At 44.1% G+C, this 16,032-nt stretch overlaps 4 protein-coding genes across 6 annotated transcripts; 1 reads left to right on the top strand and 3 right to left on the bottom strand.

Moving 5' to 3' along the window:
• Positions 1–134: 134 nt before the first annotated feature.
• Positions 135–3,954, bottom strand: LOC117580985 (branched-chain-amino-acid aminotransferase, cytosolic). 2 transcript variants are annotated; one of them, XM_034267781.1, is made up of 6 exons: positions 3,725–3,954; positions 3,594–3,691; positions 2,031–2,456; positions 1,506–1,736; positions 970–1,431; positions 135–889 (listed from the first exon to the last, which is right to left on the bottom strand). In XM_034267781.1, exons 2-6 carry the CDS (start codon positions 3,621–3,623, stop codon positions 701–703), a joined length of 1,338 nt encoding a protein of 445 aa, XP_034123672.1. In that variant the 5' UTR covers positions 3,624–3,691; positions 3,725–3,954; the 3' UTR covers positions 135–700. The 2 variants fall into 2 exon arrangements, with proteins under 2 accessions (XP_034123672.1, XP_034123671.1); XM_034267780.1 differs by having other exon boundaries at positions 3,594–3,954.
• A 4,903-nt stretch (positions 3,955–8,857) lies between these two features.
• LOC117580974 (mitochondrial import inner membrane translocase subunit Tim9) lies at positions 8,858–15,397 on the bottom strand. 2 transcript variants are annotated; one of them, XM_034267768.1, is made up of 4 exons: positions 15,232–15,397; positions 15,025–15,120; positions 14,792–14,959; positions 8,858–8,867 (listed from the first exon to the last, which is right to left on the bottom strand). In XM_034267768.1, exons 1-3 carry the CDS (start codon positions 15,289–15,291, stop codon positions 14,831–14,833), a joined length of 285 nt encoding a protein of 94 aa, XP_034123659.1. In that variant the 5' UTR covers positions 15,292–15,397; the 3' UTR covers positions 8,858–8,867; positions 14,792–14,830. The 2 variants fall into 2 exon arrangements, with proteins under 2 accessions (XP_034123659.1, XP_034123658.1); XM_034267767.1 differs by lacking the exon at positions 8,858–8,867 and having other exon boundaries at positions 14,704–14,959.
• Positions 11,901–12,973, bottom strand: LOC117580972 (mpv17-like protein 2). Its single transcript, XM_034267765.1, has one exon. It carries the CDS (start codon positions 12,698–12,700, stop codon positions 11,984–11,986), a length of 717 nt encoding a protein of 238 aa, XP_034123656.1. The 5' UTR covers positions 12,701–12,973; the 3' UTR covers positions 11,901–11,983.
• On the top strand, positions 13,229–14,676 carry LOC117580973 (protein yippee). The gene is made up of 4 exons (XM_034267766.1): positions 13,229–13,415; positions 13,578–13,828; positions 13,914–14,073; positions 14,137–14,676. Exons 2-4 carry the CDS (start codon positions 13,711–13,713, stop codon positions 14,222–14,224), a joined length of 366 nt encoding a protein of 121 aa, XP_034123657.1. The 5' UTR covers positions 13,229–13,415; positions 13,578–13,710; the 3' UTR covers positions 14,225–14,676.
• Positions 15,398–16,032: the final 635 nt, after the last annotated feature.

The raw sequence follows: 16,032 nt of genomic DNA, 5'->3' as shown, positions 1-16,032 counted from the left end.
GCGCTGCTTTTACCTCCAAGACGAAGAATCCTCGCTCCTCGATCCTTGACAACTTACAAACTAATAAATGCATTTCGCCTCCGGTACGTTTTCAACTTGTTCCAAAGTTTTTCTTTTGTTTTGTTTTGTTTTTCTTTTTTGCTTTCAATTTAAAACTCTTTTGAAGATGGTGGTTAATTTCCTGACTGGATTTTCGATACTGCTTGGAAGTAAAAGCGCAAAAACGTTGACTCTAACAAGCAACAAATTAAATGCAAACAAAAAGGAGATTAAAATAAAAACAGAATGGAAACAAAAATAGAGGAAATTCTATAAATATCATTCAACCGATTGGAATATGTACAATAAACAAATTGAATGGAAATCGATTCCATAAAATATAAATAAATAAATATACAAACTAAGGGCAAACATAATCGAATGTTATATAGACATCTATATAGGGTCAACCCCGCCTCAACTTATCGTTAGACATCGATTTATGTATGGTCTACAATAAATGCGGATAAATGCAAACGAAATTCGAGCATCCACGAAACACTCATTGTCCTCAACTAAATCCTACTAATACACAGTACAGGGGAAGGGCAAGGGAATAGGGATAGGGATAGGGATAGGGATAAGGGATAAGGGATTGGGCATAGGTATAAGGCATATGGTATATGGTATATGGGATAGGGAGACAACTGAACTGAGCTGCTTAATCAATCACCACCGACCAGGGATGATCCACACGGCCGTACTGAATGTCGGTGAGCGTCTCACGGATCAGCTCGTGCACGGGCTTCTCCTGCTCCATGGTGGGCACATACAGGTCCTGGCCGAGATAATTAATTCGATTGACGGGACTAACCACGCACGCAGTTCCCGCGCCAAAGAGCTCCAACAACTGAAAGCAAACAAAGAGAAAGAAAACCTCAATGAGATCCAGAGGTTCTGCGGGATGAATGTAATCATCTGTTTGCTTACCCTTCCCTGGTTGAGCAGCTCACAGACCATGGGCATTGTGATGTTGGCCTCGCTCACCTTGAACTTGCCCCACTGGCGGGACATGTTCAGAATGGAGTCGCGTGTAATGCCGGGCAGGATGAGGCCATTCAGTGGCGGCGTCACCAGCTCTTGTTCTCCCTGATCGTTCACGTAGAACATGAAGATGTTCATGGTGCCCACCTCGGTCAGCTGATGGTCTTCACCGTACAGCCAGAGCACCTGCTGCAGGCCCCGTGACGCTGCCTCCTTTTGCACATTGATCGTGGGAGCGTAGTTGGAGCCCATTTTGCGGTTGCCAACGCCGCCGGGCCAGGCGCGTGTGTAGGCGGGATCGGCCAGCAGGGAGACGGCACCCGTGGAGCCCGTCTTGAAGTAGCTGCCAACCGGACTGAGGATGGTGTAGAGCAGGGCAGAGTCCGAGGAGGCCACACCCAACGTGGGCTGCGCGAGGAACAGATCAAAGATTCAAAATTAGTTACTTGTGCCTTGTCCAGGGATCGTGCAGGAATACTCACATCGATGCCAATGAGTGTGGGGCGAATGTAGAGGCTGGCAGTGTCCGTGTGCGGCACCCACTCCGAGTCGATGGACAGCAGGCGGGACAGACACTGAACGAACTCCTTGCCCTCGAAGGTGGGCAGGCCGGAGCGCTGGGCGGCGAGGTTCATGCGGGCCATGTTCATGTCCGGCCGGAAGATGCGGATCTTTCCGTCGACACCCCGGTACGCCTTCATGCCCTCGAAGAGCTGCAACGAATCGATCGATCAGTCAGTCGCCTGATAAGACACCCTTTGGCAACAGCCAGCAGCCGCCACAGAGATCGCATGAGATGAGATGGTACGACGATGACGATAACGATAACGATGACGATGTTCGATGGCAATGGCAATTGAGATGACTCGACGTCAGCATAAATCACACACGTGCCGCTGCTGGATCAGCCAGAGATTACGGTACGGATGGATCGGATCGGATCGGATCGGATGAACGAAGGGTGAGTGGTGGAGCTGAGCCTGCAGTGGAGAGCGTTTGACACTTACCTCAACGGCGTAGTGCAGGACCTTGGCAGCGGGATGCATGACGAGGTTCTCCAGCGGCGTGATCTCTGGCTTCTGCCAGCCGCCTAGGCTCTTGTGGTAGTAGATCTTGAGCATGTGATCGGTGAAGAGGCGGCCAAAGCCAAGCTCCTCATCGTTGTCCGGCTTCGGCTGGAGCTGCTGCGGCGTGGCCAGTCGCACCGACAACTGTGAGGCCTTGAACTGATGGCCCAGATCCTTGTCGTGCTTAATGGGCTCCGGGGCATGTGTGTACTGTGTGTCCACCGAGGCGGTGATCTCAAAGTCCACCGAGGACTTTTGCTGCTGCTGCTGCTGGGCAGCCTGGGCGGCCTTCAGCGATTGGTTGCTGCATAGTCGAATGGAGTGGGCAATGAATTTGATCATTCGATGCTGATTGCGGAAAATATCCTGCAAGGAAGAACATGAAACGGCAGACGGTCAGAAAAATGCACACACGACCAGCTTGAGTGACTCTAATGAGCTAAATGATTGTATGCTAATTTGGGTCTAGACCCGAAATGATTTCGAAATTAATTTGCACCCCAAATTCAAATCCATTTTCGATTTGCATGCCAGTCCGTCGCCCTTGCCGATCGTCGGGTGTCATGTAACCCCAGAGGAAGCAACGAGAAGTCGTTCGAATTCTTCACCTGCCTCCATTCTGGGTCAGAGTTGTGTCGCTAATCAGCAGAGACTTCGGAGACTTGTTTTGCTGATCTCAAAGCTGATGAAATAACCAAAACTATCGACTAAGCCTCAGTCTCAGCCAATGCCAAAACTAGTCCAAAACTGCCGTAAATTGTCGCTTACATTGCATCAGCCGAGAGCGAAGCCAAATATTGGAAATGAAATAAAATACGCAGCACAAAAAATATACAAAATAGGGTTCAAAAACTGGTCGACTAAATGTCTGCCAGATCGAGGCTTATCACTCCCTCCCCCACCAGCCTTAGCCCACGATCTAACCCCATAGATTACGTCCGCGTCTGGAGTAGATAAGATGTCTCCATAAATGCCCAAAATAAAACATTTGTTCTATTTTTAATGGTTCTGAGAGTGGAATCAGTATTAATAAGTGAAAATACTTGTTACACTGTTGAACCGGATTTGATAGAATTCAAATTTGAAGCGGAGTGTCACTTGGAACAAGTAACAATAAAATATTCTCCTGAACTCCCAGTTCATTCACTTTATGTTATGGCACATATTTTATGTTCCAGTTTTGCTGCCGTTTTGGACATTGATAAAAAATACTCGTATCAGTCGAGTGCCGAGATTTGCATTTGGTAATATTTTTATGAATTCACACAAAGAAGAAACAACAACAGATTTCAGACTGTTGCTAAGTTAATACAAAATAAATATTAATTATGACTTGTCTGGGAACAAAATTAGCATTAGATGAGATTTCGATTGAGGTTCTGGGTTTCCAATGGCAGCATAATTTATGTATGCCTTGAAAGTATTTGTATAAATAATTCAATTAAATGTTGAATAATACTGTTTTTATTGATTTTTCTTTGAGTAATTCAAGAGTGTACAAACCTTTGCGTTTATTGCCATTTTGGTAGTCATGTTGCTGGCTGCGAACTTTCTTTCCCGTTTGCTCCAATCTCGCAGACTCTCTTTGATTCTTCTCTTCTCTTCGCGCTCTTTCGGCAAAGCGTCTTTGGCACTTGGTCAAACGGTATTTGAGTTTGATATTAAACGTTCACGTTGAGCCTGTTCTTTGCACTTTGTAACAGTTGAATTTCTTTATTGTTTCGCGTTCAAGGAATAGCACTTCACGACATTCACTCACACAGTAAAAAAATGGATATATCACAAAGTTTAAATATATTTAATTGAGTGTTTCGATATGCTTCGGTTCGCTTCTCGCACAACATGTGTGTCTGGACGAGTTGCTGCAATAAATGAGCTGCTGCCGCTGTGCGCTCCTCTATCTATAGCCGAAGCGGCGGCGGCCAGCATGTGGGTGTGTGCGTGCGTGTGTGTGAGCAGGTCGTACGATTCTCTGTTTGAGAATCGGAAGAATTGCTTTGGAAGAGACGGCGCTCGGCGGCAGAGCGGCCTGTTTACCGTTGGAACATGTCAGGCAACCGCTGATTAAGAGAATTTGCGCAAAAAGCAAGCGCACAGTGGCCGGCCCCAAAAGAGAGGCGGCGGAGTCCATACACTGCACCAAGAAAGTGCGATAAAATGAGTTATATTGTGTCTAGCGCTCTTCTTTACTGAAATTTTCCATTGAATGCTTCTCCGGGTAAACTTTAAAATGTCGCCAGTTGGTTATTGGGTATTCCTATTTCCCACACATGATTATTTTCTACTTTTGCAGAGCAAAATTTTCCCGAGTGGCCAATTTCCGTGCTGGTCAGTGTACCCTAAAGAAACACACAGCATAAAATCGAATGTTTTTGCTCCCTCTCTCGCTCTCAAGTCGGCTCCCGTTCGGCTCTTGTTTTCAAAAACACGATTGACGGCCTCCTAGGTGGGGAGCTGGTGCTCTGGAAGAGGACAGTAATGGTACCCCCCATGGCTGTACGTACTTATTTGGACGCACCACCGATCTGACGAGACGATCTTTGGTAGGCAACGAATTTGTTTGTTCTTTCATGTTTTTTTTTAGCATTTTGTTCGTGGACTTTTTGTTGCTTTTTGGGAAGCGGTGCAAAAACCAATTTCAGGCCATTATTTTCAGTTCATTTTGGGTGACATATTTGTTCGAGTTGAATTTTTGGCTGCTTTTTCTCTTCTGGTTTCTCTAGTTCTTTCTTTGTTTACTCGCGGTTTGGGTGCCTTTTTTGTGTACTTTTCCATTAAATGTGAGAACATAAATACTTAAGTACTATATGCCCAGGTACATACATACATAAATATGTACATGAACGTTTGTGGAATTATCCGTTTTTCTTCTGTATATGTATACATATCTACTGACATATGTACCTATGGATGTTCGTTGGGGTTTTTCCAGCGTTAACCATAGATAATGCTCCGCCAGCCGATTAAAACGTTCATTAAGTTAATTTTCCTTACCTCTGCCACTATCTCCGTTTGTCCCCGGAAAGCTACGGAAATGATCGGGATGGTATGGAAAATGGTTCTTTATATTACACACACACACACACATGTTATCGCCTGTTCCTTCTTCTACTACCTGGCTAAGGAAACAGTTCCTTTTTTTCATGGCTCCTATCTTCCTTCTTTTATCATGCGAAATAAATGGTGTGGGAAATATATAAAAAGGAAATTTGTTTTTCCACTCAGCTGAACAATATGACGCGCACATTTCGCTATATTTTTGTCGTTTTCCTGTTATTTTTTTTACTTGTAGTTTCCCAAACTGATAAGGCAGTTTGTTCCACGTTTTGTGTTGTTTTTCCATGCAACAGATTGTGCAAAAAAAACACTAGTGAAAGGTGGATGGATGTGTGTAGACCAGACACCAATTTGAATCCTGCCTGATGCAATATCTAAAACGAAAACATCATGATCATAGCTTTTATGCTGTCTGTCCACTGCCATGTGCTTTGGGTGTAACTTAAGAGAGCATAACGCAGCGCAGAGAGCGGAGCATAGGGAAGAGCAAGCATTACATTGCGCTCTGCATGCTGCTCTCTTGCTGTATTTTCTTGCTCTTTGGCTGCTGCGGTGCTTGGCTGGTTGATAAACAAATAAATTAACGCTGCCCTATCTATCGTGCGATACAAATACGAATAATTTCAATGTCAATGTACTGGACAGAGTGTTTTTCTGTCGCTTGTGACTCTCTGACCCTGCTGTAATGTGTGTCTGTGGGTCTTTCTCTCTCCCTCTCTCTCTCTGTCCATTTTTGTTTGTGTAATATTAGCCTCCTCCGCTCCTTAGTGGGTCACAGTGGTTGTGTTTGACCTTCCTTTTCCTTTCGCTGGCGTTCTGCCCCTCTATCTCCGTCGTTCTTTAGTATGGGGTGTTATTGTTATTAATTATATTTTAAGGCGAAGATCAACAAAATTGCACGAAAACAACATGATAAACGATTCCCACGTGCATATGTATGTATGTCTGTACGTACATTCCCACGTAACTGAAAGATAAACAACAACAATCGTGCACTGAGCGAAAGTGTAGTGGTCGGGCAGGCCAAACGACAACTTTTGATGAACGCATGTACATACCACATATGTACAATATGTATTTATGCATGTAAGTTTTTGCATCAGCACTGCACATCGAGAACAAAAGTCACTGAACTGCTTACACTGCTTACACTGCTTGCCTTACATGCGAAGGCATGATCAAGGACGCCCACATTTGTGTGAATAACAAACTTTATGTGTGTGTGTGTGGTTGAGGGGGTGTGTCTGTGCATGTATACAATATCTCGCTATCTGCATGTGTGTGGGTGAGTGCTTTTTGGAGGCGCGTTCGCTTGAAACGGGCCCACTTTTCTCATACATATAAATACATAAATACATACATATGTATGTATACATCTGTGTGTATATTGTACGACGCCACATGAGGCGTATGCGTAATATGCTGCCTTAACCTCCCACTGCCCCTTCCGCACGCCCCACGACTGACTTGTTTTTTCCCCTGAATCTTTACAATAATTTTGTTATTGTTTTGATGACTTATTTTCAATCCGTTTTCCTTACCTTGATAACCGAACGCGTCATCGGCGAAGCAGCCACCGTATACCCACCCCGTTTGGTCCCACAGGGGAGTGTATGGGATTCCTGAAAGTGGCAATAACCAGAAGGAATCGAGGCGTATTTCCTGATCACAGATTTAAAGGTGTGCCACACGGATAAAGATATAACAGATATACCTGCCAGAAATCTCAATTATGGGTTCATTTTTTTCCACCATTTCAAATCAAAGTAAGAGACTCGTAACATTTGCTAATGCGTATTCCATTTCCCCCATTTTTCCACCTTTTTTTGACTTCCTGTAAATATTCATTATGTTTTTTTTCACGGAATATGTACCTTTTGTTATTGTTTGTTAACCCCAAATTGGGCTTAAGTTCTTGCTAATTTGAAATCGAACTCGAAATTACGCACTTGATGGACGGGTGGAGCAGTTGGCGGAGGGTGGTGGTGGTGTTGGTGGTGGTGGTGGTGGTGGTGGTGGTGGTGGTGGTGGTGGTGCATATGTACGTATGTATAATGACGTAAAATCGTATTGGGGTTCAGCGGAGATCGAGCTATTTTAATCGCAGCCAACGGCCAACTATGTCGAGGCAAATGGAATTGTGGCACCCCGCTTAGGCATGCGCTGCCCCTTTCCCCAACGAGTCTCGACTGATCCAATTCAATGCGATTCACCAATTCAAATATCGCTTTGTTCGTAATGTCGCGGGGGGGCTATAGGCTTTTACGGACGACGTAGTATTAATCGTATGATATAGGCAGTTAAAGGTACATATTTGCTGGCAATTACAAATCTGATCAACTGATCATCTGGAGGCTCTTTTTGGAGGGGCGCTTATCAATCCATTGACGTAAGGCTCTGGGGCACACGCCCTCCCCGAAAAAAAATATGAAAGAAGCAATCATCCACAGTTATCAACTCCACGCCCACTGTCCTCCTTCCCCTTGCTGCCACAGTCCCCGCGATCACAAGATACACGTTTCCGGAGCTTTGGCTGTCAGAGAGTGCGGAGAGATAAAACTGTCCGAGGCACAGATACAAATACAGATACAGAGCACCACATGATCACGATCGGTTAGCCAGGTTGATGAATGCGGCTTTATCGCAGGAGAACACACCCATACCATACCACGCACTCGCTGACAAATCATTCAAGAAAAGAATAAAACAAAATAAAATAAAATAGATAGCAGCTTAGTCAGCAGACCATCCGTTGACTTGGATTCCGCAAGTCATTTTGAGTACGGATATGGGTATAGGATATAATATATATCCCATATATTGTTGGCATGATAAATGTAATGTGAGTGTGAAAACCAAAATCTGCTTGAGGTTTTTGCCACGCATTTCAAATATAACTCAGACATTTATTGGAAATTTATGTGCAGAGGGGAATTTAATGAACTTTTTTTGAGCTTTGGTTGAATTTATTTCTTTGGGGTGCGCTGATAACTGTAACTGGCCACTGTAATAATGTAGCAAAAGACAAAAATATGCCCAGCTTGAATTGAAAGTTTTAATCAATTTGGGATCTTCTCTTAAAGACTCCTCGAATAGTGCCTCCTGCCCAAATGTTGGTCCAAAATAAATAAATGTACATATGTACATACATACATATGTATGCATTAATATGTATCTATGCATATTTCTGTATTTATTGTGGCCAAAAATCGTGGGTGTATCTCAAGAGATTTATTTGCTTACGCGATCTTTCTTTATTTTCTTGTCCGGTCGATTCTCCTCGTTCCTCGCACATTTTGTACTGCTCAAGGTCTTATCCCGCCCTGCCACATGCCACCGTAGCCCCCCCTCCACATGTTAGCCTCCAATTTTCACTGTCGATCGTTGGCATTCAAAAATAGCACTTATGGAAAAAAAATGAGAGAAAATAAAATAAAAGAACAGTTTTTTGTTGTCGATGTTTACCAGCTGCGGGTGCTACTATCTCTCTAATTGATTCTTTTTGTGAATTTTCAAGGTTAGGCACTGTCGCAGGGGGGGCTTGCAGATATAGAGATAGAGAGAGAGAAAGTAAGAGGAACATAACGTTTTTACGATATTTTTAACGATCGCTCTTAATGGCCAGTGCTAATCTCGTGGCCAAGTCGCGTGCGACATTCGGTAAATGCCAGTAGAAAAGAGTCACAAAATTAATGGAACCAACTAAATACTTGTGTATGTATGTATGTATATTCCAATGGAGAGTCAATGACACGTGTGCCTCTCGCAATAAGCATAAGAAGCAGGCATAAAAATTAAAGTATGAGAATGTTTGTGTATTTGCTGTACACTAGAATCAGCAATTATTCGTCCAGTCACAGTCGTTACGTTCATTTCCACATACATTTTATAGTAACTATGACCGACAGTGAGACAATAAGTCTTAGAGAGAATCTTAGTTAAAATAGTTTAAAACCTCCGAGCAAGGGATACATTATTAGTATTTGCACTCAATAGTGTAAGCATAAATATTGGGCAAAGTGTATGTATGCATTTGCTAACTGTTCTCCACCTTTGCCGCTCTTCGCACTTTTTCTTCGCTCTTCTTTGATTCTGGCAGGGTATGCAAGGGTGTGTTGGGCGCATATACAATTAACCGCTGACTGGCACAGCGTAGAACAGACGCCAAGGACACTGAGTCATGCTTACAGCAACAGAAACACAAACTCAAAATGGAAATGTGATCCTTCAGTCTGCAGCTAGCATACTTTTAGGTGAAGCCAGCCATCGATGAGCACCAGCTAGTTGATCAGTTGTTTTAGTTTTAGAATCTACATATGCTAAATGGTAACACACACACACGATCACCCACCCATTTACATATGCATGTAGGAGCGAGATCGCAATTTACCTGCGCGTGGCGCGGTCGTGCGGCCGAAAACTTGATTCGGCGAAACCAAAAAAAAACGGCACACAAAGAAATAAGAGAAAAAGTCGAACAAAAAAGTGTCTAGTTGGCAAGTCAATCAGTCAGACAACAGAGGCAGAACGACAGACAGAGCAACAGAGCGACAAAGCGACGGACAGGCAGACAGACGGACGCAAGTGTCCAAATGAAATACTTTTTATGTTACCCACACACCTCTGCATATCTGTGCATGTATGAGTGGCACCTGTTCGAATCGGGTTGCGTACATTATTCGTGCTCTTTGCCCGGTGCCGAGGCTACTCTTTGGCTCTTTTTTACAAACATTGGTGTCTATGCTGCGCGTGTGTCGCGCTCTTCGGCACGGCATCGCCTGCGGCTTACCATTCACATTCTTTTTTACACGCTTCTCCCCACTTCGTCTTGTCTTATATAATCAACATATACTGGTACAGTTTTTTTATCGGTATTACGGACGAGCCCTGCAAACTGACCAATCCGCAAGCGCTAACCGATGAGTGTGGATTATCTCACACACCACACAGCTCATGTATGACAGATGACGCAGTGCGTCAGCAGATATTCTACATACATTCATACATATAGCTGTTCTATATTGGTATGGGTTATATGGAATAACCAGATAGATCTAGTTGGGATATCTATTTATGTAAATACATTTTCATGTACATTTGCGTGTATCTTAAATGAAGATGTAGCTTGAAGCATAATTATAAATGTAAATCAAATTTAATTGGGATCCAGTAAACTAACAGATAAAATGGCAATCGAACAAACTTTTTCTGTCTCTCTGCTAATGCAACAAACATAAAAAGTTTTCATTACAAATCTGAACTAAAAAATGCAACCTTCCCCATAAAAACTTCTTTTTTTTCTGTCTCGAATCTTTAATTGTATATTTAAAAAATCTCACTAATTCCAGCATAATCGAAAAAAAAACATATGTACATTTGTATGTGTGCCATCGAAAAACGACTTATTCGGTTGCTACCTGTGGCCTGGTGCTTACACACCAAAACTGAAAATTAATCTTCTCTCAGTTCAAAAAATCAAAAACTGGTTGGAAAAGGCCCCCAACTGGTCTCCGGCCAGACACGAATACATGCATAAATGCACAAATTAAACAATCCCCAGCAATACCCATAAGAAATGGCACAACAACAGGAAAGCTCCAAATAAATTGAACGCAAATCACATTCAAATTTGATGCCAGGCCAGACAAAGGCAAAAAGAAACAAAACAATTTGCCATTTATATTCGAGTAGCTTCAAAGCAACTCTCGATTTTGCTGCCCCTCAAATGGCATTTAATTACGAGTCTCCCTATCCCTCGCATATTTATATTTTGTGATTTTTGCTTTATTTTTTTGGCAACTTTCATTATCAATGTCAAGCACGATTCTAATTAAACGCTTTTGAAATACCAAAAAAAAAACAAAAAAAGCGAACGCTGACAGTGATAAGGTTCTGCGCGGCTGTTCGTTTCATTAATGGATATGAAAGAAGAAATGCTCGAAAGAGTCGCCAAATAGTAGCGTGAAGTGTTCGATGACAGAGTGCTACCTGAAGCGTGATAAGCGGGGAATGGAGCAAAGCCTAGCGGCTCCCCAAATAGTATAAAATAAGTTGAAATAAGTTGGTAAATATTAGAGAGCTTCCTCATACAAATTTGCCATTTGAATGGCTGATGTTTTCAGCCTTTAATTGATTTTCGACGAATTAAAATTGCAAGCAATTAATTAATGGGCAAACACACAAACACTTTCTGCCTATTCATCCCTGCACATTATGTACATATATTATTCCTGAATGATTCTGTACATTTGAGTTCATTATCAGTCTCCTATCGGTTACTGGGATGGGTTTCGTGATTTATTTTTTAAGTCGGTGGCAACCGAAGCTTATCAATCGATTTGGCAATTTCAGCGGGGCAGGGGGGGCGAAGGTGCTGAAGACGAAGGAGGGTGGAAGCTCAGGAGTTGGGCCTGGCATCGCATGTTTGGGGACTGTTGCTAGAGGGTCTCTTATCGCCATCCACTGGCATCGAAGTGCGTCATCGCTGCGCCAAGAACGCTGTAGGCTGTAGGGCTTCCCACTGTAACAATTTCCTCAGCAATCCTACTCCAGTTTCAACTCGAAAGTCCTTCGCATGACAGGTATTCGAACCGGTTCGTACAGCCATTCACATCCGACGAGATCCAATTACACAGTCCCCTACTTACATGTACATAAACCACATGGACATGTGCATCAAACTGGTTGCGTTCAGCAGGCTTCAGCTCGGTGTGCACTTGCTGCAGACAGACATAGAGAGAGATCAACAACAGCTTTGGCGTGTACATGGGCTCGTCTATATTTACAAGGATTTCGAAATAAAAATAAATAGTTACAATGCTGGCTGACAGTGGCTGTTAGGGGATCTTCTTGATGTGCGACTTCGTGTGCTTCACCTTCGAGGTGAGCACGTCGTAGCCCAGGCTGATGATATTGTCGTAGAAGATGCGATAGTGGGCGGGTATCCAATAGAAGTTGATGAACTGCGCCGCCGGCCACACTGTCCACTCGGCCGCGTACAGCTTCCAGGCCTTCTCCTTGATCTCCTCCCACACCTCGTGCTTGTCCTTCTGTTCGAGCAGGCCGAGGGTGACAAAGAAGACGCTGATGTAGACGGGCGAACATATCAGCTGGTCGAGCACAATCTTCTTGGCCACCACGCGCATGCTGCGACCGGGCATCCGCTTGTCCAGCATCTTGTACCAGTAGTGGCAAATGAGGCCCACGGTGACACCGCTGATGGCCATGTGGCTGGTGCGCTGGCTGTCGAAGCGTTCGATCTCCCCACTGTAGATCTCCAGACGTTGCTCCAAGACGTCGCCGAGGCAGCTGAGCGTCAGCGAGATGCCCACGTTGGTGAAGAGTAGGAACCTATTGCTGAACGCAGTGGCATGCCACTCACGCAGCTTCCGCATCAGTTCGGAGCGAGAGAGGGAGCCGGGAGTGCCAATGCCAGTACCAGGGCCAGGGCCAGTGCCGGTGCCAACATTCCGCAAGAGGTTCAGTCTGATGGGGCGGCCGCTGCTGGTGGCGGTTGAGAAGAGGGTCCGGGCCTGGCAGCGAATGGATTGCATATTTTTTTGTTTGTTATGTGCGAATAGTGGAAGGAGTGTGGACGTAACAGAATACGGTTTCACGGATTGGTTGGGTTGAAACGAAATTTACATGGTCTCCACTTGTAGTGCGTTGCAGCCACAGGTCGATCCACTGGTTGCACCGGTGATGTTTAATATATTTTAAATCTAACTTAAGCCGTTTTGTACATTATTTTCCCAAAATTTTAATGTACTCGAATTTTAAAAGGCCAAAAGGCCAGGAAAACAACAACCAACAACAATCACGTGTAGTAGCAGCTGTTCGACCAGGGCTGGCCACGTTATCGACTCATAAACCGATATGCAAAATATCAATTCAACACCAAAATCAATCAAAGGGATCTGTAATAATATTTATTGACGATATGTAAATTGCTATAGATAAATCGTTTTATTTAAACTAATCATAGTTGCAAAAATATTATTTGTTCAGTGCATTATCATATCGATGGTGATATCGATAGGAGAACAAAGCGGCAACCCTAGAAAACATTCCATTTCGTTTTGTTTTCATTTTTTTTTTTGCAAGCGTCGCATTAAGCAAGTTGTAAAATCGTAATCGGTGATTGATTGTCAGTAGCTGCCTTGGACGCGCGCCACATCAGTTATTAAATCTGTAATTGTCCTTCTCCTGGGGTTACCAGCCACTGCTGAAGGACAACAGTCAACTGTAAACCCAACAGCTGGGGGTGAGGTATGTGTGTGCATGACATATCATTGGTGTGCAGCTTGTTGTTGTGCAAAGTGAGGAGAGGCCAGGCCATTAGTGTACTCCAAAACAAAAGCACAGCAGATAAGCATTACAACTGTGACACACCGTCTGGGAGTAGCACTTTAACCACTTATTTTCGCCTAGATCCCAAGGCAAACAAAGAAACGCTGCCTGCCACACACAAACACGACCGCAATCACATCAATCTCTAGCATACACGCACACTAACGCAGCCAGGGGAAAGACAGAGCAAGAGCGAGTGAGAGAGGGAGAGAAAATGGGACGCGTATTTCTGGAGCACCTGGGAGGCCTGAAGCTATTCAACTGCGCCCAGTGCCAAACGAACCTGACCAACCGCAGCCAACTGATCAGCACAAGATTCACCGGGGCGACGGGTAAGCAATGGCCCGATCATGCCCGAGTTATGCAACGGGTGGCAGCTGGAATCGCATTCATGATTATATCCCATTGTTCCCACAGGCCGTGCGTATCTGTTCAAGCGCGTGGTCAACCTGACCTTCAGCAACATACAGGAGCGTGTGATGCTCACCGGACGGCACATGGTGCGCGACGTCATGTGCAAGAACTGCGGCGCCAAGCTGGGCTGGATGTACGAGTTCGCCACCGAGGAGTCCCAGAAGTGAGTATCCGCTCCCGCATCCCGACCAAGCAAGAGGCTCATCCCGCACTTCCCTCACTCTAGATACAAGGAGGGACGCGTCATTCTGGAATATGCATTGATCAACGAGGCCGAGGGCTTTCCTGCAGAGGCGCCCACCTCCAGTCATTGAATCTGAGCGAGAGCAGGGCTAGTAGCTGCCCTCACCGATCCGCATACCCGAAGAGACCATACATAAGGCGACCCGAACCGCGCATAACCCCTAGTATTGAATAGCAAGCCGTAGGCGAGGGCTTTTAATATAAATTAAGCCTAATTAAGAGAACAGATCGCCGTAGTCAATGATTGAACTCCGCGCCTGTGTCAGAGAGATGCAGGGGCACGTCACGACGGTAGACGCACATATGTATGGCCCTGTCTTAACGTTACTTAAACGTAGTTTTTAGGCATTTAGCACATAAGCAGCTGCGGCTTTTCCCCTCTATTGTAAACAATGCCATGAGGCTGAACCGCGGAAAGGTTCGGTTGCAGTCGCTGTTGCAAAAAACCAACCAACCAAACCATCGATCCGAATCACATTTAATCGAGATCTCTAGCCCGTAAATAAATCAACAATAAAGCACATTTGATTCTTCGAAATATAACGAACAATTCCAGGCGCTTGGGCTGTTTGGTTTCCTTTATTGTTTACACAAATGCAACAAAAATGCATTCATTTCCATGTTTATTGTTTTAGGTTTTTGTGTGTCCTTTTGCTTAATATAATCCTTAGTTAGTTCTAGTTGCCAGTCTTCTTAACCATGGCCAGGGCATTCTCGTTGGCAATCATTTGGAATTCCTGGAAGCGCTGCGACACCCGCTGATTCATCTTGAGATACTTTTCCATGCAGTTCAGCGAGCATTTTTCCTGCAAATCAACAAAAACCGAATGAGGATACTCGGACCATCGAATCAACTCTCCTCCCCACTTACCTCGTTCTCCTTCACGTCGCGGGATGTGAAGTCGCGAACGCAGTCTGTGAAGCACATTTCGGATAGCCGGTTGTAGGACATCAGAAAGTCGGAGAACTACATGTGATGGATCGGCGGATTAGTACATTTGTACCACAATGTGGTTGGATTTCAGCGGCTGCATTGCATCACGTTGCTTGAAAGCTCTACAATTGGCTGCCCACTCACCGTTTTCATCTGGTCCTTGTCCAGTTGGTCGATAGCAATATTTTCCGGACTTTTTGCCATTTTGATTTGTCACGTTTAACTTAACTTTTCTTAAAAACGAAATGTCCAAGGGAATTGTGGTCTATATTAAATAATAGTAGGGCCGACAGCTGTGAGCAGTGATATGTCAAATCGACCAGGGTTGCAGCTGTGCTAATTTTTGACACACAAACTATCGATTGGTCGCTAAATCCACACTTTTATTATGGTATTATTATTTCTTTTTTGTTTTTAATTAAAATGCCAACGAGTCCGCATTGACCAGGTACAAATGTTACTAAAAATGTTGAACTCAAAAGGTTTGCCGAACGAACACTAGAAATATAATTTTATTATTTCAAATAGAATCACACAATTAATGCTACATATTAACGTATTTACAATCATATGTTGCTATAATGTTAAATGTTGACAATATCGCAAAAAAACATCGATAGATCGTTATCGCACTACCAGGGTACCAATCAAGAAGAAACTATATAAGGAGGTCTCGTCGGCATAACTAAGAAATTCGTGCGAGTGAAAAGTGCGAGTGTAAGGGCTTTCGCTGCAAGTGTGAGGGCAACGACAATGTGAAAACCATGTGTAAAAACATAATAATTGGTTCATAATTTAATGTGTAACAGTTTGCTACGTGATAGTAGTCTTTGTTTAGAAAATAAATACATATTTTGAAAAAAAATGTTGTCGGCAACCAACCTTCCGCGTAACTCTGCCACCGACGAGACCTCCTTATAGTTACTTCATGGTTACTTCATGGGT

Source organism: Drosophila guanche, unplaced genomic scaffold (assembly GCF_900245975.1).
Source record: "Drosophila guanche unplaced genomic scaffold, DGUA_6, whole genome shotgun sequence".
NCBI classification, from domain to species: Eukaryota; Metazoa; Arthropoda; class Insecta; order Diptera; family Drosophilidae; genus Drosophila; species Drosophila guanche.
This window is presented reverse-complemented; position numbering and strand designations above follow the sequence as displayed.